This window comes from Manduca sexta, chromosome 3 (genome assembly GCF_014839805.1).
Source record: "Manduca sexta isolate Smith_Timp_Sample1 chromosome 3, JHU_Msex_v1.0, whole genome shotgun sequence".
Classification (NCBI taxonomy): domain Eukaryota; kingdom Metazoa; phylum Arthropoda; class Insecta; order Lepidoptera; family Sphingidae; genus Manduca; species Manduca sexta.
Window position 1 is genome coordinate 7,872,852 of NC_051117.1, and position 22,332 is coordinate 7,895,183.

Here is a 22,332-nt window from a genome sequence, read left to right on the forward strand (position 1 = left end):
GAAATAATTATAAGGATAATAGAGAAATTTCATGATTCCTGAGAGGGTTGTGCAGTCATGTAAAAATTTAAATTAATTTATTCCTTATTTCACGAGCCTATAAATGAACTGCTCTAAACTTTTTTTTTTTTCTCTTCTCACTTTATCATGTACTGTAGTCTTTACCCTAAACTGATTGAAAAGAGCAACACCAGAGTTTTTTGCCCGTTCTTCTCTGGTGAAAACTGCATTCCGAACTGGTGGTAGAGTTAATATTGACGGAATCTAAATAATGTATAACATTTTACAGATTCAAATAAATCATTTCATTTCATAAAGGACTTTCCAAGTTTTGACTGGCCCGCTGGTATACGCCACTTCGAATCCAATTATCAATTTTTTAAATGTTACAAGAAAATAAATAAAGCAATGAGTAAATACTTCATTAAAAATAGTTAATACAATCTCCCATATACCTACCACAAATAGTAAAACCAGTAGTTCCTGAAATTAGCGCGTTCAAACAAACAAACAAACAAACCCTTCATCTTTATATAATACTGTAAGCTGTAGATGAAAATTGTATGGATAAAATAATTTAACACGTGCAATCAGACTTGTTATTTGTCCATCAGCTACTAAGCAGCCCTTTGAAAACAGATTGAATGGGCATGAAATAAAGTCTATTTGTTAGTTCTTTTTATGACGGCCCAATAATACATGAGAGGAAGTTTTTCATCAATAAATACTACAGATATTATCCTACCAGTGACGAATAACTCAAATATAAGGAGAGCATAGCTGTATTATGATTTATAAGCTTGGGGATTTCGATAATTTTAAAGATATCACAAAGCCGATACTTGGCAACACTGGCGCGGTTATACTTGACGTGTTTGTCAATACTTTTTGTTTGTCAAAAATGAAAAATATGTATGGCAAAATACAACTTGGTTCAATGTTTGTCAAACTAAGCGTATTTCTTGGCCTAATAATGTGTATTGTCTTAGTAACATACTGAATTAATTGTGCTTTTACAATGGTTGGGTGTAGCATTTATGGGTGTAAAAGCCGTAGCGAAAAACAAGATAGTATCACATTTCACGCGTAAGTGTATTAACTGTTTTTATTACCAATTTTCTGTATTACAAAGTATATTTACATATTAGATCTGAAAAGAATGTTCATCAAACCGTAATCTTGTGTTTATTCATAAAAATATATTTATATAAATATTATAAATTACGCATATGAATCCAGTGCAGTTTTTTTGTCAAACTTTTATCAAAAAAATTAGTACTAAAACTGATTAAAATTTGGTACATGTAACTTTATTTTGAAATCAAAGTTATTATTAAAATGTTGTTTTCTGATTGTAAATTCAACACGCTCAAGTTTCGCCAAAGTACTTAATTTTTTTGACAAAACTAAACCAACCAACATAGAACATCAAACTGAAACTGAGTTGGATCTTTTAATATTACTCAGAGAGACCTAGATGTCATAAAGTCCAGCAATTACAGAGACCAACCTTATGACATTTTGGAACCAAAAAAATTATTCTTATAAATCTATTTCTTTCTTTCTTTACGCTCATAGCATTTGCAAAATAGTGTATAATGCTTGTACAATAAAATTTGGGAAATTTGCTTAATGAATTGATTGGAAATAACAGAATGAAATTACCATTTATGTTGTATTATAATAATATGCAGTGGACCCTTAAAGAAGTATATCTTGTAATTTTTGCAGGTTTCCTAAAAATGCATTTTCTAAAATCCTTTGGATCCAAGCTACGGGTCGTTCTAATTGGACACCAACAATATTTTCCAAGATATGTTCAAAGCATTTTGAAGAAAATGCTATTGTCCGCAGAAAGAAAATATCTAGAATTCTTCCAACAGCAATTCCAACCAAAAATGTAAGTTTGTATTATGATAAATAATAAAGAATATTGTATAGTTTTTTAATCAAAAGATCAAAAAAAATATTTTAATCTAATGGCAAATTTTAAGAATTTAGTTGCAACAAAATAATATCATTTATCAAAATACATCACGAAAAACCTTATACTTTTTAAAAAAAAAATACATTTAATTGTCCAAATCGAAAATTCTCATAAAATTCAGAAAAATATTCATAAGTCGAAAAGAACTAAAACAAAGAAAGAACGAAGAAAACTAAAGAAAATCGCGGAACATACATGGGTGTGATTCGGATACCCTAAGGGTGCTCTATCTCTGGACATCTGCTTGACACTATTTTCTGGGACAGCCTGTATAATTGTTTATATTTCCAAAAAATGTGGAAACTCACAGCCAGTGAATAAAAATGATAAATAAATAAATATTAAAATATAAAAATTAAAGCTAAGTAAATAATTCACTTTAACAGTGATGCCCACACTAGGCTGTGCCTGTATTGCAGACATCCTTTTCAATTTCACATTATAGTATGTGTGTGTGCAACTGATTGTATATTATGAAACTAACAAATTAATAATAATCAAATATTAATGTATTTTTAAGAATTTCTCTATGTTCATAGTTGACATTCATTAGCAGACTTGATTTTGTTGAATTGATTGAACTTTATAAGTAATCATGTGGTACATGCTCTATAGCTATACCATATAAACACATTGAAAACTTATCTATATTTTTTTCACGGGCCAAATTGTATATAATTTATAACAGATATCATTTTCATTCTACAAATAAAGCTAATAAGTATATTTATCGTTTTAATAGGGTATTTTAGTGTATGTGAGAAAAAATCCAAAAATATATAAATAAGATAGTTTAGTCAAAAAGCAATCGGAAAATAGTCTAGTCTAGTTTCAGTTCATAAAATTATAAAATAATTTTTTAAGGTCAGTTCAAAGTTTTGACGTTTTTTTATCTGTTTTACAAATATGCGTAATGACTGCCGCCATGGCATGACGTCATCAAGGCAGTAAACTACTTGAAGTGGCAATGGCAATATTTCTATCTTATCGAAATAGACAACTTTTTCGGACAATAAATTCGGATCTCTTCTCGCAAGATGTAACCAAGTTTTCCTCATAGTTATATCAGTTGACACGTGAATCCCCTTTTTTTTGGCGTTTTTACATTACTATTCTTACATTCAGGAACAATACACCAATGATAAGGATAAGAGCTCATTTTAATTGTAATAATTTCTTCTTTCTCTATGCACAGCATTGTTACTGGATGTTTACTGTCGAGATGACGTCAGCAACGTGGCCTCTAGCGTTTTCGTTTATTTACGCGGGAAAATTTAAAATGTAATATTTAAATTTACTTTAAAGGCACTTACTGATTGTTTTTTTTTTATAAATTTTCTAGTGGTATTTTATCACCTTAAGATTAATTTGAGACACTTTTCAAAAAAGAATGTAATACCCTATTGTACCCCATATGCAAAATCAGATAATTTTACCAAGAGAACATGAGATACCATCTTCGTCAACTATTAGTACATAATATTGTATACGCGCTAGTAATACCACTAAGTACTTAATATATAAAGCTATATTTTGTCATTTTGTAAACTCTGTTAAAACAAAAATACAATTTTTTGTTGTAGAGTTGCAAAGACAAGTAAGGAATAAAGTACTGCATAACCAGTTACACGAGAGGCCACCATAATGAATTATAATTTTTGTGACATTAACTACTAATTATGGCAATATTTCCACTCGTACGTAATCATGAAAGATATGAAAAGACATAGGTCGAGAAATTGTACAGCAATCTACAAATTTAAATACAACCTGATTACTAACTACTACCGTAGATTGGACTCGCAAGTCGAATAACTTATAATCAGTGATTATGAGCCTTACTATTACTGCATTTGTACCATTAAAGAATTTTTTTTTTCGCGCATACTGTACCATCCAAAAGTATTTCTACTAAATATCCATAAAAACATCGGTAACACCTGGGACCTTATTCTCTATGCCACACGTTATTTTTACCATGCGTAACAAGCTCTTAACGCATCGCGTCACATCCAATGCAATAGAAATTGGCATACAGAATACCATTCCACACAAATTTCACGAAGATAACATGACACGGCCGCGTTACGCGTTTGCAGTTTCATAGAGAATAAGGCCCCTGAAGATTACTGGTATAGCGCAGTGAGGGTAGAATGGGTTTACAACGTCTAAGATGTTTTGATTACATAGATACGTTGTCCGAGCCCAATACTGGCAAGACGAAAATAAGGCAATTACGCGACTTGACGGCCAATGAGCGTGCGGCTCTAACGCTGTTACGTAACTATCGATGTATATATATCCTTTTCTAACGAATGTATGCTGAATATTTTATTCCTTCTTCGAGCCAATTTGTAATTATATGTACAGATACGTGACTATAGCAAATAGTGCGCCGTTTTTACGTGCCATTTTTAACCGACTTCAAAAAAAGGAGTTTATCAATACGACGTGAATTTTTTTTTTGTATGTTTGTTACCTCAGAACTCGCTCATTTATGAACCGATTTGGAAAATTATTTTTTTATTCGAAAGAATTTCTCTCCAGATTGGTCCCATAAATTTTTTTTCAAGATCGCTTCGGTAGTTTGGTTTTAAAATTAAAAACTAGAATAATTATGTCGTCCAAGAAAACGAAATCGCGAATTTAGCTTTCCTGTGACGTATTTAGTTATGTTTTTGCATTGAGTTTGGTTGACTGTACTTCTCACATACTTATACATATAGCATAACATCTTTTCCCCGTGTCAGGGATAGGCAGAGGCGTAACATTTCATCGCGATAGTCGTACTGTGTGTGAAACATATCAGTTGTGTTTTTGGGTTGAGTTTAATTGACTCTACTTCTTACATACATAGATATATGTATATAGCATCACACCTTTTCCCCTTTTTAGGGGTAGGCAGAGATGTATCACCACAGCGCGATAGTTGTAGTATGATCGAAATATATCAGTTGTGTTTTTGCGTTAGGTTTGCTTGAATCTACTTCTTACATACATATATATAGCATCACATCTTTTTCCCTTTTCAGGGGTAGGCAGAGGTGTAACATTTGAGCGCGATAGTCGTACTGCGTGCGAAACACATTAGTTGTGTTTTTGCGTTGGGTTTAGTGGACTTTACTTCTTACATACATACATACATATAGCATCACACCTTTTCCCCTTTTCAGGGGTAGGAAGAGGTGTTACACCACAGCGCGATAGTTGTACTGTGAGCCAAATATATCAGTTGTGTTTTTGCGTTAGGTTTCCTCGAATCTACTTCTTACATAAATATATATAGCATCACACCTTTTCCCCGTGTAAGGGGTAGGCAGAGGCGTATAATTTCATCGCGATAGTCGTACTGCGTGCGAAACACATTAGTTGTGTTTTTGCGTTGGGTTTAGTTGACTCCACTTTTACATACATACATATATGTAGCATCACACCTTTTACCCTTTTCAGGGGTAGGCAGAGGTGTAACATTTCAGCGCGATAGTCGTACTGCGAGCGAAACACATTAGTTGTGTTTTTGCGTTGGGTTTAGTGGACTCTACTTCTTACATACATATATATAGCATCACACCTTTTCCCCTTTTCAGTGGTACTCAAGAGGTGTAACTCCTCAGCGCGATAGTCGTATCCAGAGCGAAACACAACTATGCCATTGAGACAGTCTATTTTTTACTAACACAAAAAAGCAAAAAATAAAAATAATTAGGCACCGACTCCAAAATTGGTATCCAATATATACTTGTTATGTGAAATTATTTTTTGGTTTTGAGTGGTTTTTGAAGGCGGTTTAATTTTTTGTTAAAATTATTTTTATGTTAGTATATGACGCGTCTATTTGTAAAACGTCAGTGTACAACGTACATAATATTAACAACACAACACAACATCACGCATGTATCCCCAAAGGGGTATTCAGAGGCGCAACCAGGGCACCCACTTTTCGCTGAGTGTGTTCCGTCCCATGATAAGATAGGGGGCGAGCCTATCGCCATATCGGGCAAAATTTCCAGACTTCAGGCTGATACTGAGCAGAAAATCCCAAATATCACTTTGCCCGACCCAGAATTCGAACTTAGGACCTCAGAGCGCTGTCGTACCGCGCATGCAGTACGACTACGCCCCGAGCCATAAAATCAAACCATTATTTTTTACTTTAATTGCATGTTCCAGGGGTTAGAGAGAGGGTTGTTGGGCGAGTCTAATTTGTCGAATGTTTTTTTACTCTAGCCTCCTGTCTGGGCCGACAAATTTTGAGGCCGCCCCAAGCTATTGTGTTTAAAGTTAACAAAGATTTTGGGAAATGATGTATGCTTTAGTTCTTTATTTCTATAATCACATCATGTGCATTTAGCCCAAGTAAAAAATATCGTTTTGAATTAAAATAACACTATTGGCGTATATAGACTACTTTTTGGAACATTGTTCGTCTGCGTTGCGTTTTTACAGCCAAATTCAATTTACGTTCATATTAAAATGGATAGTAATAAATGCGCAATGTCGAGCTTATGTAATGTACAGTTTACTATTATTATTTGATTTAGTTAATTATTCTTATTCAGCTTCCAAAAGTACCAAAAAAGCAAGTTCCTTTAGCAAAAGTTAAAGATTATCCCAATACACGAAAAGGCGCCGCTAGAGCTGCCAGACGGGCGTTGATGGTGAAAAGGAGAAAAATGACGGGAATGAAACAACACAAAAAGGCTACGGAACAAAGCGGCGAACAAGGTATACCTACATTATGCCGGCGCCACACAGCAAAAATATTTGAACACTTTTTTGAAGTCATGTGTGGCACGGGTATTAGCGTACCTATTTGTGCAGTTTGTTAAAATATTTGCATATTTGCCATTCGGTATCCGTTTTTCGATCACACATCAAAGCGTTCAAAGTTATCGAGTTGCTTGAAGGAGAACCGATTATATGGACACCTAAAAGTAAAAGCCATTTAAATTGAAATTAGGTCAGTGTCTACAACTGTGTTCAAATGTGTGGCAGTCTTTGTTAAAATATTTGTCTTTGTGGCGCCGGCATTACACAAACCAATCGTATTTTTTTTACTTATTTATTACAATGGAAGATAGATATGATTTGATCGGTAGCACAAAGAGAATCATTTGAAGAGTACTTTGAAATACCATCATTTACGTAAATGATTTTATGTTTCACTAAAAACAATAATTATTAACAGATGTAATATTTATAATTATGTTGAGCAATCAGTGAGAAAAATAACTTTTTTAAATCCATATCGCAAAACTAATGTATCAAAAAAGTTTAAAACATAAATGAATTAAAATTTAATTGATAATTATTATTTACAATATTGGCCTTTAAAATATTGTACACGGACATTGCGTTGCTAAATGAAACCACATATTCGTCTTCACCTTTGCTTACGTTGTGCCAAAACGAATATTTTCACCAAATCCTGGTTTTAGTTTTCTGATTTTTTTTGATAATTTTATAGTTCAATTTGAATATGGCGTGTGCGTAGCAAATGTTAACAAACATTGATTTACAATCTAATTTCAGGTATTGACACCACTTATGGCTAATAATTAAATTTTAATTTTACAGAAGAAAGCGTAGTACCTTCAGATAAATACATAGACGATGATGACAATAAGCCAGGTAAATAAAAGTTTTAAATTGTAAGACAAGGCACATATATAAGTTGAATGTTAAAATAGGAATCTATACCGGGCAGCGCTCTCTGAATATATATTTGTTCCCTTTTAAAATAACCACCCTGTATAACATTAAGATTTTTTGAATACCTCGGCAAAGGACCACTTCATAAATAATCACCACAACTCGTAACATGCTATGCGGTGCTGCTTTTATGAGAAAGAAATGGGGATTTGGAATATAGCGGCATGTATGGAGTTTTCAAGAAATTTCACTCACTGAGTAATCAAGCTGTTAGAAAAGTGTTTTTCTTTGCAATAAACGCTTATTCAAACCCAATATTGGTTTGATAACGACTGACTAAAACTTACACTACAATGACCTAGATGGCGCTGCCTGTATTTGTGTTGCAAATTCTTTTGTCAACAAATTAAATCATGTCAAAGCTATTGCACGTTAAAACAAATTGTGAAAGATAATAAAAAATATTTTGCATTTCTTGAATAATTTTTTGTTGAAGCTGACAATATGACATAGAACGTTATTCTCTGCAGAAATCCCAGATATAGAGCGGGACAACTTGTTTATGTACCCGGGCATCAAAGATGTCCGCTCCCTCAACCAGGACACAAAATCCGAAGGTAAGTCGTGTAAATTAACATTTCATGCGTAGTCAGGCAAGTTTTATCTCTACATCTTCGAAGTGCAAGGTCCTATACCTATGAAATTAAAATGGGAATATTAGTAATAAATAATGAATAAATTAGTATACATATAATATATAGGTACAACATATTCTAACCACTGACTCTCCTGCTATATCAAAGCTATAAGAAATGCAATGCCAAAAGGATGATTAAAGTCCGATCAGGTGGTACAAAATTATCAATGAGCAAACGAAAAAATATACTACGAATATATAACCTCCCTCCGTTGGAGTCATTTTGTATTAGAAGTAAAGTCTATTACTATTATGATTTCTTTTTTGTTAAAGATGACGTGACAAATTTCGAAAATTACCTGTGTAGCGAGTGTAACGAAGCAATTACTAGGTAAGTTTAAAGTCGAATGTACTCAGTGGTGTGTCTAGTGATGTCCCGGATCATTACAAATCTGTATCCGCGGATACGGATACGAATAATATTTAGTGTGTTTATTCGCGAATACGGTTTGTTTGTAATTCGTGCGGTTAACTTATAGATATAATAATAATCATATTATCTTAATAAATTATAACTTGCCACATGGCAGTCTCTCTCAAAATTAGTCGATCGAACCCTTTCGTGACTTTGAAAGGCTTTTAGGTTGGCGGTAAAGGGTCTAGAAGAAATAGGGTGTCTATGAAGTGATATCGTATTTCACATTTGTAATATTACATTTAATTTCAGAAAAAGGATAAAATTCATACTATGACACAATACATATTATATTTATAATAATTGCGGAGGCCGGACCAAGAAAATAAGTTATTGTCAAAACGAGAACCTATGTATGTTATAAGGGTAACTTACTACAATAATAAATTTAGATATATCAGACTGAACTCGTCAAAAAATTATTTAAATTTTACTTAAAACTTACTACGGATAATTTCATGAACTTATGAAATTTACTAATGTAAAAGATTCGTTGAAGATCCGCCATATGATAACGGACCTAGATACATTTTTTTGCCGTCGGATATCCAGGAATACCGGTACGAATATTCAACACATCACTCAGAGTGGTGGTTAATAAGCTACGTGTCTCTCTGTGCAGTTTTAGATACACGTGTGTGCAGTGCAGCGACTTGGACCTGTGCGTGTGAGTGTGTCGTGTAGTGTGCAGTGAGTGAGTAGGTTAGTGTGTGTGCAGGTTCCGCTACACGTGTGTGCAGTGCAGCGACTTGGACCTGTGCGTGTGAGTGTGTCGTGTAGTGTGCGGTGAGTGAGTAGGTTAGTGTGTGTGCAGGTTCCGCTACACGTGTATGCAGTGCAGCGACTTGGACCTGTGCGTGTGAGTGTGTCGTGTAATGTGCGGTGAGTGAGTAGGTTAGTGTGTGTGCAGGTTCCGCTACACGTGTGTGCAGTGCAGCGACTTGGACCTGTGCGGCGCGTGCGAGGCCGACGGAGCGCACCACCAACACTACGTGCTCAGGGTGCCCGCCGATAGACAAGCGGTGAGTACACACGCCCAGTTTACACCAGCTAAGTTTTTATACTATTCCAAAAAGGTTTAATATTTATATTTTCGTTACAGTCAGAGGTACAATTCGTGCTGGCCACGATACGACACCATTTAATGAAAAGATTGGATCCCATAAATGAATCCTCAAAAGAGCAAGAACAAGAAGAAGACGTCATGAGGTCTGTTTCAAGGCTTGCTTATTTTTATTTTAACATTTACCGGTATCACTTATTGACATTTTGCGTCATTTTGAACGTCAGATATTTTCGCGCCATTTTGAGTGTTCATGCTTTTGCGCCATTTCCACATCATTAATTTTTTATTCGTTTCATTTTGAATTTTTACGTATTTTTAATACAATAATGAGTATTTTTTTTTTCAGTGAAACATCCGAAATAAAAATGGAGTTCGAAAGTGATGACGATTTTGCACGTAAAATTGAAAATGCAAATTATATTCACAACACTGATGACGAGGAAACTGATGAGGCAGATCTTGACGATATAGATCCGGAGGAGATAGTCAGTGCAAAAATGTCGAAAGCGTCGGAAGTAAGAGGGGCTCGAACTTCGTTTGGTTTGATGAGAATAACGCGGAGTACCGCGGCAAAGGCGGATGCTTGTACAGAAGCTAGTACGGTGCTTAACACAGAGATGAAGAGTAGGGCCAGTACAACAACGAATACTGAGGCACCGGCCCCAATACTTGGTGCTGCCCTCAGTAGTAAGGCGAATCCAAAACCGGGTGCTGCAGTGAATAGTGCGACCAGCATTGAGATGAGCAGTGGCACCAGTGCTGGGATGAGGCCTGCAGCGAATACTGAGGTGAGGACCGGAGCGAATACAGGGGACATTGCGACTTCGAGTCTTGGGAACAGTGCTTGTACTGCGACGGTGGCAAATACTGGGATGTGTATTGAAGCCAGTGATGTAGCAAGGACAACAATGAGTAGTAGTGTCAGTAATACGAGTAAAACTGTGTCAAATACTGGCACGTTTACTAAAGCTAGGATTGCAGCGAGTTCCTCAGCGAAGACAGCAACAAGTACTAAGAGCAGTACTACAATAAGCACAATGCCTAATAACGAAGCGAGTAATAGGGCAAGTCCTGCAACGAATGCCCCAGCGACGACTGGTGTAAATACTGGAGCGAATATTGATGTTTGTACAGCAAAGGGAGCACTAACTGCAGTGATAAAAACTGGTTTTGAGGCTATTATTGCGGCGAGAACTAGGCCGGTTAGTGTTACCTGTGATGCAAAGGAAGCAGTAACAAATACTGGGACGCGTATTGCCAGTAGTACGGCGAGTACCGTCGCACTACCACCCGCCGTCGCCAAGACGAAGATACTAATCAAGCGAAAAGACATTATCAATGTGAAGGATTTCAACTCGCCAGGTATACTTATAGAGTATAGATCAATCTCGCCTTCTGTAACTTAAGACTATATATTAAGTCATTTTGACATTGCGTTACTAAATGAATCCACATACTCGACTTCATCTTTGCTGACATTGTGCCAAAAATCATCCATTAATAACTAATATTTTCACCAAAACTCCTGGTTTTAGTTTTCTGATGTTTTGATCATTTTGTAGTTTAGTGTGAATATGGCGTGTGCGTGAGTGTTTTTCTGACTGAAATTATGATGTTGCTGCGACGAATTCTATCAGAGTAGTAGTAGTGACATTAGGGCGCGTAAAATTAAAATTACTTAATATTTATTTTGTTTGAAACTTAAACTTCTTTATTTTACATCTACCGCTCAAGTAACTTACTGTAAACTGTTACTTCCAAGTACTATATGCTCACAGTATTGATGCAAAATTCTTGCTGATATAATATGGAGCAGAGTGTGTGCTATTTGCTTGGCTGTTAAATTCATATATAACACATATAAACTTGCCTTTCAGTTAAATTAATGTGCGTCAGCCCTTTACCAAATAATGGCATATCAATAAATACTATACCTTTACCTCCGTTTGGAAAACCGGACACAGGATAAAACTGTAAGTCCTTCAGATGTTTTTAATATATAACTCATCGAGGAAGCCTAATTATAAACGTCACGACAGCTCATAAACAGTATCAATATCACTCCAACTTTGACACTGCGTGACATTGCCCTGCACCCGTCACGCTTAGACATAAGACGATATAATGCTCAGTAATTACACTGGCTAGTGTCCTTCAAACCAGGGATGTTATGGAGCTCCGTAACCGTAACCGAAACTATCGGATATCCGAAATAAAAATATATCTATATATCCCAATTAGTTTATCGATAAATAATAATCGACGATGACAAAAGATAGTTAGTAATGGTCGCCCTACTGTACTACATACAATTTTTATTTTACTTTAATCTAATAGTCGTAACCGAAAATATCCGAAACTAACGAATAATCCGAAATAATTACATATCTGTATTCGAAACCGATATAATTTTATTCCTATATCCATACCCGTATCCAGATCCGAAATTTCATATCCATAACATCCCTGCTTCAAACAACAAAACAACCGTACTCACAATGTTACTGTATTCAACATGCTGTAAATGTTGAGCTTAGACCAACACGAGCCTCGCCAACTTGATATAAAACAAGTACTGCCACGTAAGCACTAAACGGTCAGGGGTATGGTTTCTACAGTTTGCTTATTTTCTGAACAGCAATATTTATTTTATAATTGTTTTATTAATAAAAATAAAGAGATTTAAATAGATTTTGTAAACATTATGCAAACGGCCCCCTAGCCCAGCGATAATCAATCTGCGGTACACCCGAGCTTCTATGTGCGGCCCAGCGAGATATTGCACGTGGTCCACGTTCAATTCAAAACATTCACTCACAATTCAAAAATATGTTAAAGATCGTTTGATTTGAAAAACCTTATGAGATTATAATTATGTAGTAAAATGTGAATACTTTTAACTAAAATAGGGATTCGTTGTACACAACGCCAACTTCAAAAATTATATTCATGGATCCAACATTTCCCAGAGGAACAAATTACCAGGATAAAAAGTAGCCTTCATTTAAGTCATGGTCTATCTGTATGATAAACTCCATCAAAATCCGTTCAGCGGTTACCGCCTTTATTTCTAACCCCTACATTTTACAGATAAGATAGTGTTTGTTGCCATACTGAATATTATATTTAATATTTTTCTTTCAGGAAACATCTGGTGTTTATCACTTTTGTTATGGGACAAGACGATTATGTGACAGTAATGTAAGTGAACAAATAGTTGTGTACTTATATCTTTTCTGCGAACTATTTACATGACTTAACAAAGGCGCGTGTTTTCTAAAAAAAATATTTTTTACACCCTGGCGTTGACTAAAAATGGCGCGGCCTGCAGAATTGTACAGTTTTAAAATGGTTGTGCATGGTGTTTCCAATATTTCACGAATAAGAAATATGAAATAAATTCGTTTTGAAACTGGTTGGAAGCTTTTTTTCACAATATATTCTACCTCGCAAGTGACGCCTATAATTGAATATACAATTTCGCAAAGGGCAAATCTGATTAATATGAAATATCTAGAAATAATTACAAAAGTTTTGTTATTTGTTATTAAATAATAACAAATGTAATTTTTTATTGCTAATTGAACCCAAGCCGAAACCCAAAAATATCTCTTTTTTTACACTACTTTAGAAAATAATAAGATTTTCAATTTCCTAGACTGTTTACATTTTCAAACATGTGCCCTTTTCGAAATTGTGTATTCAATATTGTAAGCAGGCATCAATTAAAATACACATAAAAATGCACTAGTTGTGGCTCTGTCTGCCCCTTTGAGGATATAAGCCTCTATTGTGTATGCAAAGTTAGTAATAAATATATAGATGGTTGCTACTTGTAATTATTTGCAATTTACTGTTGGCAATTTTCACTGAATAAAAAAGTCTACTTATTTCACAAATGTGGTGTGAATCTAAAGGGCCATTACATTGCTTTACTAAATGAAACAACATAAAACGAACGGACTGACTGTTCGAACCATGTATAGTGAGTAGGAATGGGATATGGTGTTTGGGCCTCTGAGTGTCAAATAAAACCCAGTTCTCTGAAATAATCAGTCCTGTATAAATATTTACATTTCTACTGTGAATACATTGAGATTTCATCACCGTTTGCTGTTTTACGGGAACACTTCCACCCGGGTATTGGCTTTCAAGTCACATCCAGTCCTAGTCTGAAAATAAATATATTGGTAAGTATAAAATTATACATGGGCCAAGTATACTCTCGTACGAAACGATCCCTCTGGGGACGTTTTCTTCCTGCCCCAAACAGCAGTGCGCGGAACTATTGTGGTCTAATGTAAAGGACATAATAATAATAAATAAATAAATGATACAAACACTGCTAAAGAATGCAACTCTGCCAGAGTCTGATTTCCCGATAATTATAAATGCTGGGCAACTTTAAGTCATGAGTGAACAGGTTCATCTTCTAGGCAAGCATGCTCGGCCGTAAACCACATCACTTACCATCAGGCGAAGTAATGATCAAACGCAAGCCTATATGCTATAAAAAAAACTATTGTTTTATCATAAATAAAAACCAGAAATAAACAAATTATCGTAATGAACTTAACTATGACAATTATAAAAAGTGCCAGTAGAACTAAAATGAATAACAATAAAAATGAATTTAGTTATAATTAAAGCTCGAACGAGCAAGTCTCTCGACTTATAACCGTTTTCAATAAACGATCTAAATCTCAATCTTCAATCCTATTCCTAAAGTGAACCCAATCAAAATGACTCATTTGTACGCATGTCAAAAAACTTTGTTCTGATTGGTCCATTTTTGAGATAGATCAAAAAACGAGATAGTTTATTGAAAACGACAGTTAGGATATGTACAGCATGTTCTTATAGTTTTTATAATACAATGCTGCAAAAACATTCTTTGGCAAAACTTTCATTCAAGCGCTGCAGAATTATATCCTAAAATGCAATTCATACATATGTATGTAAATATAAAAATAAAATTGCAATTTATGCACTTACATCATTATCAGATATAGTATATCTCGCTTCAATCACCATCATGATAACTTGGACCAGATGTTTCCTGAAAGAAATGTTTTCTTTATATGGAGAGAAACAGTATGTGTACAGTAATCAGACCACAGCATACTTATCAATTACACCGTATAATGTACAAATAACTCATGAAATCTGTATCGATAGACATAAACATGAAGATTACCTTAGCATCTTTTTGGCACAACTACATCCCTCTTCTCCACAAAATAATTTAGCTATAGGCTCATGAAGATGAGATGTAGAAGAGACAAAATAATAATAATACGTAGCACCTAACGGCCTAGCAGATATATATATATATATATATATATATATATATATATATATATATATATATACTATTATATAAAGCTGAAGAGTTTGTTTGTTTGTTTGTTTGTTTGTTTGTTTGTTTGTTTGAACGCGCTAATCTCAGGAACTACTGGTCCAAACTGAAAAATTCTTTTTGCGTTGGATAGCCCTTTGTTCGTGGAGTGCTATAGGCTATATATCATCACGCTATACCCAATAGGAGCGGGGCAGTAATGGCTAATCTCAGGAACTACCGGTCCAAACTGAAAAATTCTTTTTGCGTTGGATAGCCCTTTGTTCGTGGAGTGCTATAGGCTATATATCATCACGCTATACCCAATAGGAGCGGGGCAGTAATGGCTAATCTCAGGAACTACCGGTCCAAACTGAAAAATTCTTTTTGCGTTGGATAGCCCTTTATTCGTGGAGTGCTATAGGCTATATATCATCACGCTATACCCAATAGGAGCGGAGCAGTAATGGCTAATCTCAGGAACTACTGGTTTCAACTGAAAAATTCGTTTTGTGTTGGATAGCCCTTTATTTGTGGACCGCTATAAGCTATATATCATCACGCTATGACCAATAGGAGCGGAGCAGTAATGGCTAATCTCAGGAACTACCGGTTTGAACTGAAAAAATCTTTTTGTGTTGGATAGCCCTTTGTTCCTGGAGTGCTATAGGCTATATATCATCATGCTATGACCAATAGGAGCGGAGCAGTAATGAAACATGTTGCAAAAACGGGGAAAATTATGAGTTTTGAGAGCTTCCGTTGCCTGCGCTGCGTAAACGGTTAAAGTTATGCAACAATGATGTATGACGGGATTGTTTCACTTAAAAAGTTCTAAATAATATAACAAAAGTCCCCCGCTGCATCTGTCTGCCTTAACGTGTTAAACTCAAAAACTACCTAACGTATTAAGATGAAATTTGGTATGGAGACAGTTTGAGACCCTGGGAAGAACATAGGCTCCCGGGAAACTGCTATTTTTATAACGGAAAACTTTAGCCTGAAAAACTTCATAACGCGGGCGGAGCCGCGAGCAAAAGCTAGTATATATATATATATTGTATTGACCGTATTCTGAACAACTTCGCTGGACCAGTCATTCATTTTCATGTTATTATTAGGCCAATCCCGGCGGCACTGCAATGCCGGGCCGACCCGTGACGGGAGTGGAGCGAGCTCCGAACATCCCGTCGCCTTACAAAAATCAGTTTAATATACTGGTCCCACAATGTGGGAACTTTCAGATATTAAGCTGAAAAGAACAGATACTACACTTTGATCTTAGCCAAAAGGCCGAGAAGCGATACCACGGACAGCTTGTTTGAGAGTAGTCATTATTTGACGGAGAATCTTGACATCGCGATGTACGTTTCGACTGTTTGGAGCAGCGCCATCTAGCGACACTTGTCTAGAACTAATTTTTAAGAACAAAATTTTGTTTGACAGCTCCCTCCCAACCAGGGATGGTATGGAGCTCCGTAACCGTACCCGAAACTATCGGATATCCGAAATAAAAATATATCTGTAACCGTAACCGTATCCGTTACAAAAGTTTCGGATAAGTTACGGATAATATGTTACGACAGGTTTTGTTTCACCGCTCGCGCGCCACGTGAATCTTGCATAGTTTGTTTGTTATTTTTAGTCAAAACATAAACTCATTCATAGTCATTTTTTTATTTATGAGTAGGTATTTCATTTCATAAAATGAAATTTTGTGACACGTACTAAATTGATTTATAAGGTCCAAATGCGTTTAAAGTCGAGGTCAATTTGACATTTTTTGATCAAGTTAATGTAAATTTTGCAAAATGTAAACGGTGTGATAAACAACTTTTCACGGAGAGGAGGTGGCACCACTTCACTGAATCTTCATTTCAAATCAAAACACAGTGGTTTTCAGAACACCCATGTCCCTCAATTAGTTCATCGGTAATTATTAATCGACGATGAGGACAAACGATAGTAATCGACGCTCTACTGTATTACATGCTATTTTTAATTTTTATTTTATTTCAATCTAATATCCGGAACCGAAACTAGGCGACACTTACGGATAATCCGAAATAATTACATATCCCTAACCGTATCCGTAACCGATATAATTTAATTCCTATATCCGTATCCAGATCCGAAATTTCATATCCATAACATCCCTGCTCCCAACTTACATTCCTGTCCCGTCTCTGGAGGCTGCAACTGCGGCGGTTGGTCGTCTGGGAACACGAGCGTTACAGTCTCCTCTGCATCGTTTACTTCATGACTCGAAACCGATCCCACGCACATTAACTTTGCTGTAATTAAAGTTTACTGTTAGGGATTACCAGCGGCTGTTGACAAGGTGGCCTTCTACGATCGTTAACGTGAGAATGACTTATTCTAGCCTTTAGGTTTTGTCATTCTAATATTTTTTCTATGTCCTATTTTTGTTAACGATAATAGTAAAGCATGTTGGCCTACGATCCGTGGTGTAACTCGCGTGCAAAAAGCTTTTCTGAAAAAAGCATTGCTATGTACTTTTTGCTGAGCCTACTTGGTAACCGATTTACTGGTTTAGCTGTGATAGCGAACATACAATTACTTTCGTCTTTACAATATTAGCATGGATAACAGACACGAAATATTTCAGACTTCAATGGTTTTAATACTGAAGAAATCAATTAAATTAGTTGGCACATTAAATAGGCATACGCGCAAAAAAGGCTATATTTTATTAATATAAAATTCCCCATTAAGCATCCTCATACCTGGCGAGGCGAAATCCTTGACATTGATGATATCCGATCGTTTGATCAGTATCTTCCTCTTGGAGGCGACGGGCGCTGTAGCCGGCGGCGGCGCGTCAGTACTTGACGCATGACTGACCCTAGTACTCGCGTCAGTACTCGATGCAGGACTTGCCTCAACACTCGTCGCACTACTCGCCTCAGTGCGCACGAGTTGTCCCTGCACGCGTTCGCTCTCTGGCTCCACCTTAATAATTATACTTTCGCTACTTTCTCTCGTATCCTGGAAAATATATTTAGTTGATTAAGTTGTTAAATCGCAATTAATTGATAGACCTAACATTTCATACATTTGATACATACCACTGTTTCAGACTCAGGATGAACTATTGTTTCCGATTTGTCTAATGTGTTTTCACTGGGTGAAGTGTTTTCTATATGTACATCTACAATATTCACATTTTCCTTTACTTCACCATTATCATTAATCTTACCAAAGTCACTATGGTCATCATAATCATCACTGTTGCCGTCTTCATCTGAGTTCTCATCATCACTATTCTCATCATCACCATTATTCTCTTCTTCATTATTCTCAAAATCATCATAACTCTCAAATTCTACTTTTATTTCAGATTTCACACTGAAAAAAAAATCATTGACATTTAGTGCAATTTTTCTTACCCTCTGTTGGAGAACAACAATTATTGAGAATATTAAAATTCCCTATAGCAAAATTTTAGATGTAGTTTGTTGGGCGTCACTATAATCCAAAGGTAGGGTAAAATTGTACTTTAGACATTTATAATAAATTCACCATAACCATCATCACTCGCAACCTGTAGATTCCCACTGCTGGGTATAGACCTCTCTCATATCACGTTACCATTTCGGTCTCGAGTCATTCGTATCCAGGTTCGACCCGATAATAAATTAATGGTATTTTTTTGGTGTTTATAATTGCAATAATTTATTTTAGAAACCGTTACAAAACAAAAATATTAACTACAAATGCAAACTTTCAAGACATAAAATAGCATAGTATGTTACAGACCTGATTACGTCATCGCGATCCTGTCCAGGTTCCATTATAGGATCCAGTCTCTTCATCAGATGCCGTCGTATTGTGGCCAGTACAAACTGAACCTCTGTCTGTTACAGAAAAAAACAATATTCCACCTTATTAATTACCCTATGAAGTAAAAATCATGTGTAAAGTAAAAAGGATGCAGTATCAATTCTTGGGAAGCTATTGATTACATTTTATAAAAATTCATTTACTCAGACCATTAAATAACTCATCAAGTAGTTATTTCGATAATGTTATCTGTAGCATTCAACACAATCATGCAATATAAATGGAGCAGGTTTCCCCTGTGGTACCTACAAAGTGTTTCGGAAGGACAACTTACGACTGCTTCTAACTTTCAGTATCCACACTTACTTACAAAGGGTTTGGGAGCAGGTATTCGCAGCACATAGTGATGGTGGTGCGCTCTGTTGGCCTCGCACGCGCCACACAGGTCCAAGTTGCTGCATTGAACGCATGTATAGCGGAAACTGCGTACAGAGACACAAACCTCATTTTACATACTCAACAAACATGAATTAGCTTTGCTCGATATAGAAGACTTTATAGAAAACACCATATAGATTGTATACTTACTCTGTGATTGTTTTATTACATACATTGCACTGATATTCATTGAATAATGAATCTTCACCTGCAAAATTAAGATAAAAAAAGAATCAGGATGCGACATCAAATTGTATATACTACATACTAGATTTGGCATTCCGAACATGTCCAACTGAATTGAACTGCAATCCATTCAAACTGATTTTAGTATGGTCAATATTGACAGCTTATGGTTGTGTACAGAGTGGCGCTCATAATATAAGAACTCAAGCCTAAGTGTAAACCTAGATTTAAATAAACAATATATTAGTTAAATAATTCAAATTATTTGTTGTTCAAGTGAATAAATAGGTTATAACAGTGATGTTTTAGTTGCCATTTTAGTTCAAATTTTGTATCTCTGGTCTGATCTAGTAACAACAAACGGAAAAACTGAACATTATAATTTCAGTCACCTTTTGGTTGTAAATCCCTTGGTAAGGAAGGTGCATCATCCTCGTCGTACAACGACATGTCGTCCGGAATTTCAGGTGCATTTTCTATAAAGATAATTTATAATAAATATTGATTTAAACTAACCCAGAAGACTGTATCTTTGAAATTAAATAAATTGCTAATAGTTTATAAATGTTAGTCATAACACCGATATCTGCAAGTAAAGAAAACTGTTTTACAGTCAGAATATTACTGTTTCACGAAAATAAAACCTGAAACTCACTGTTGAAACCCGACGTATAATCAAGTGCTCTTTCAAAGGATTCTTTACTATCTTCATCAGAGCTTAAATCACTCCAGTCCGACAACATGTCCAGCAATTCTAGATCACTGTCTGAACTCCACATATTTAAGACTAATTAAATAACGAAACAAAATACCAAAACACAGGTCGTTGAACACGACTTGTAATACCTAATTTTATAGTATGGTTATATTATCAGCTATTACGTGCTCTTGAACAGTGGCTTTGGGTATTAATTTGATAAAATTGTTAATATGAATGTAGTTTTTTTACTTATACGTCGAAAAAGATCGTATACATATAAGACTCCAATATCGAGAATAACGCTTGCCATCTAATCAAATGTCACAATTGACAATTGGAATTAAAATGTTGCCTACATTAATCTATGTCAATCCTTCAAATCTCGCGTATTTATATACTACTAATTTTCTTACTACGAGTTCTAAAAGAATCAACCTCTGTTTAAATGAAACAAAATAACCTCTGATATTTGTTTTTATGTAATCTAATTTAATTACGCACATAATTATTTTATAAATATGGATTATTATTTATTTTATTATATAGTAGCTTCCGCTCGCAGCTTCGCCCGCGTGGATTTCGGACTTCAAAAATGGAGGAGGTGCTCAATTTTTCGGGATGTTTTTTTAATGTATGCTGGTATGCAGGTGGTCCGATTGTCCAGTCAGGGTCTGATGATGGGATCCTGGTGAAATCGAAGGACGCTTATAGCATGATACAGTATTCACGCGTGATGGCTTATTATTAGCGTATTTCATGTATAAATTTGGTGTTTCTATACCGATTTCTATGATTCTTTTTTATGGAATATTTAATAATGTTAACTTTTTTAATTAGGGGATGACTGAGAGTGTTATAAACGTAAGAGTAGACAAATATAATGTGAAAGCTTTGAACTGCTAAGCTATCGGGAGTTACACGTGTTATTGTGAGTCAACCATAAAAGATAGACATATGCTGTCGTGGGATATTTTTTACATAATTTTAAGGAGAACATTTCCATCATACATGATTTCTGCGTAGCTTTAACCATTAAGGTTGCACACGCGACGGAAGCTTAAAAAATGGAGTAACTTCTCCCGTTTTCCCAACATTTCCCTTCACTGCTCTGCTCCTATTAATTGTAGCGTGATGAAAAGTATACTATAACCAGCACAGGAGTATGACAAATAATTGTACCAAGTTTCGTTAAAATCCGTCGAGTAGTTTTTGTTTCTATAACGGTTATACAGACAGACAGACAAAAATTTTACAAATTGCATTTTTGGCATCAGTATCGATCCCTAATCATCCCCTGATAGTTATTTTGGAAATATATTTCATGTACAGAATTGACCTCTCTACAGATTTATTATAAGTATAGATTTCTACTGTCATCTACCTCAAAATCTTTACAGCAAAATTTAAAATTGACGTTGGACCATAGACATTATAGAGTGATATACCTCTGTTGTATTCTCTTTGATTTGAACTCTGGTTTCCCTTCAAAACGTATAAATCTTTCTCTTTAATTTGAAGCAAGCTTGCCAACTTAGGGCTTTTAGCCCTAAATTTAGGGCTAAAATACGTGTAGTGGGCTTTTTCAAGGCCCAAAAAAATTTAGTGCTATTTTTAGAGCCATAAAAATGTTTTCATGTATTACTCTTGGACTGAACAAAAAAACCGGCCAAGTGCGAGTCGGATTCGCGCACCGAGGGTTTCGTACAAATCTGTAGGCATATGGGTAAAAGTTTACTCAACACGACAATCGACTCATAGTTATGATATTAAATGCAAAATGAAATCTATAACATTACAATATGGAAAGCTGGAAGAGCATAAATTAAAGACAAAGGTATAGAAAAAAGAGGTTTTCGGAATTTTTCCTTTATATGTGCTATATATAAAACACGGCTTCTAGCCAAATTTCAAGATTTTTGGTCGACTAGAAGTATCCTTTGGGTTTTGATTCCCTTGCGAGTACTTGCGAGTTTGAAAATATGCGGCTTAAATTGCTGTTTCTTTTGATTGTGTTGACATAGAAGTTTGATTTTGTTACAGGTTAAAGGT

At 35.3% G+C, this 22,332-nt stretch overlaps 2 protein-coding genes and 1 non-coding gene across 5 annotated transcripts; 1 reads left to right on the forward strand and 2 right to left on the reverse strand.

The window, feature by feature from the left end:
• Positions 1-851: 851 nt before the first annotated feature.
• Positions 852-13,234, forward strand: LOC115450069 (THAP domain-containing protein 5). 3 transcript variants are annotated; one of them, XM_037440071.1, is made up of 12 exons: positions 856-1,086; positions 1,732-1,900; positions 6,547-6,712; positions 7,565-7,618; positions 8,170-8,256; positions 8,610-8,667; positions 9,662-9,773; positions 9,854-9,960; positions 10,164-11,179; positions 11,695-11,790; positions 12,962-13,018; positions 13,116-13,234. In XM_037440071.1, exons 1-10 carry the CDS (start codon positions 1,019-1,021, stop codon positions 11,784-11,786), a joined length of 1,929 nt encoding a protein of 642 aa, XP_037295968.1. In that variant the 5' UTR covers positions 856-1,018; the 3' UTR covers positions 11,787-11,790; positions 12,962-13,018; positions 13,116-13,234. The 3 variants fall into 3 exon arrangements, with proteins under 3 accessions (XP_037295976.1, XP_037295971.1, XP_037295968.1); XM_037440074.1 differs by lacking the exon at positions 11,695-11,790 and having other exon boundaries at positions 855-1,086; XM_037440079.1 differs by lacking the exons at positions 10,164-11,179; positions 13,116-13,234 and having other exon boundaries at positions 852-1,086; positions 12,962-12,974.
• A 625-nt stretch (positions 13,235-13,859) lies between these two features.
• On the reverse strand, positions 13,860-20,597 carry LOC115454080 (putative histone-lysine N-methyltransferase 1). Its single transcript, XM_037440152.1, has 10 exons — positions 20,239-20,597; positions 19,976-20,059; positions 19,548-19,605; positions 19,330-19,441; positions 18,936-19,033; positions 18,245-18,524; positions 17,903-18,164; positions 17,327-17,449; positions 14,813-14,876; positions 13,860-13,989 (listed from the first exon to the last, which is right to left on the reverse strand). Coding segments are annotated over exons 1-9 (1,143 nt in total). The 5' UTR covers positions 20,363-20,597; the 3' UTR covers positions 13,860-13,989; positions 14,813-14,874.
• On the reverse strand, positions 16,268-16,460 carry LOC115454082. Its single transcript, XR_003939624.2, has one exon. It is a non-coding gene; the product is annotated as a U2 spliceosomal RNA (small nuclear RNA).
• Positions 20,598-22,332: the final 1,735 nt, after the last annotated feature.

Excerpts from the sequence above, each read along its gene's own strand:
- LOC115450069 (XM_037440071.1), top strand. The coding sequence starts at position 1,019 with ATGGTTGGGTGTAGCATTTATGGGTGTAAAAGCCGTAGCGAAAAACAA. Across the intron at positions 8,668-9,661 it reads TGTAACGAAGCAATTACTAG|GTTCCGCTACACGTGTGTGC; the intron begins GTAAGTTTAAAG and ends GTGTGTGTGCAG. Across the intron at positions 11,180-11,694 it reads GAAGGATTTCAACTCGCCAG|TTAAATTAATGTGCGTCAGC; the intron begins GTATACTTATAG and ends CTTGCCTTTCAG.
- LOC115454080 (XM_037440152.1), bottom strand. The coding sequence starts at position 20,362 with ATGTGGAGTTCAGACAGTGATCTAGAATTGCTGGACATGTTGTCGGAC. Across the intron at positions 20,060-20,238 it reads TTATACGTCGGGTTTCAACA|AAAATGCACCTGAAATTCCG; the intron begins GTGAGTTTCAGG and ends TTATCTTTATAG. Across the intron at positions 19,034-19,329 it reads TACCTGCTCCCAAACCCTTT|ACAGAGGTTCAGTTTGTACT; the intron begins GTAAGTAAGTGT and ends TTTCTGTAACAG.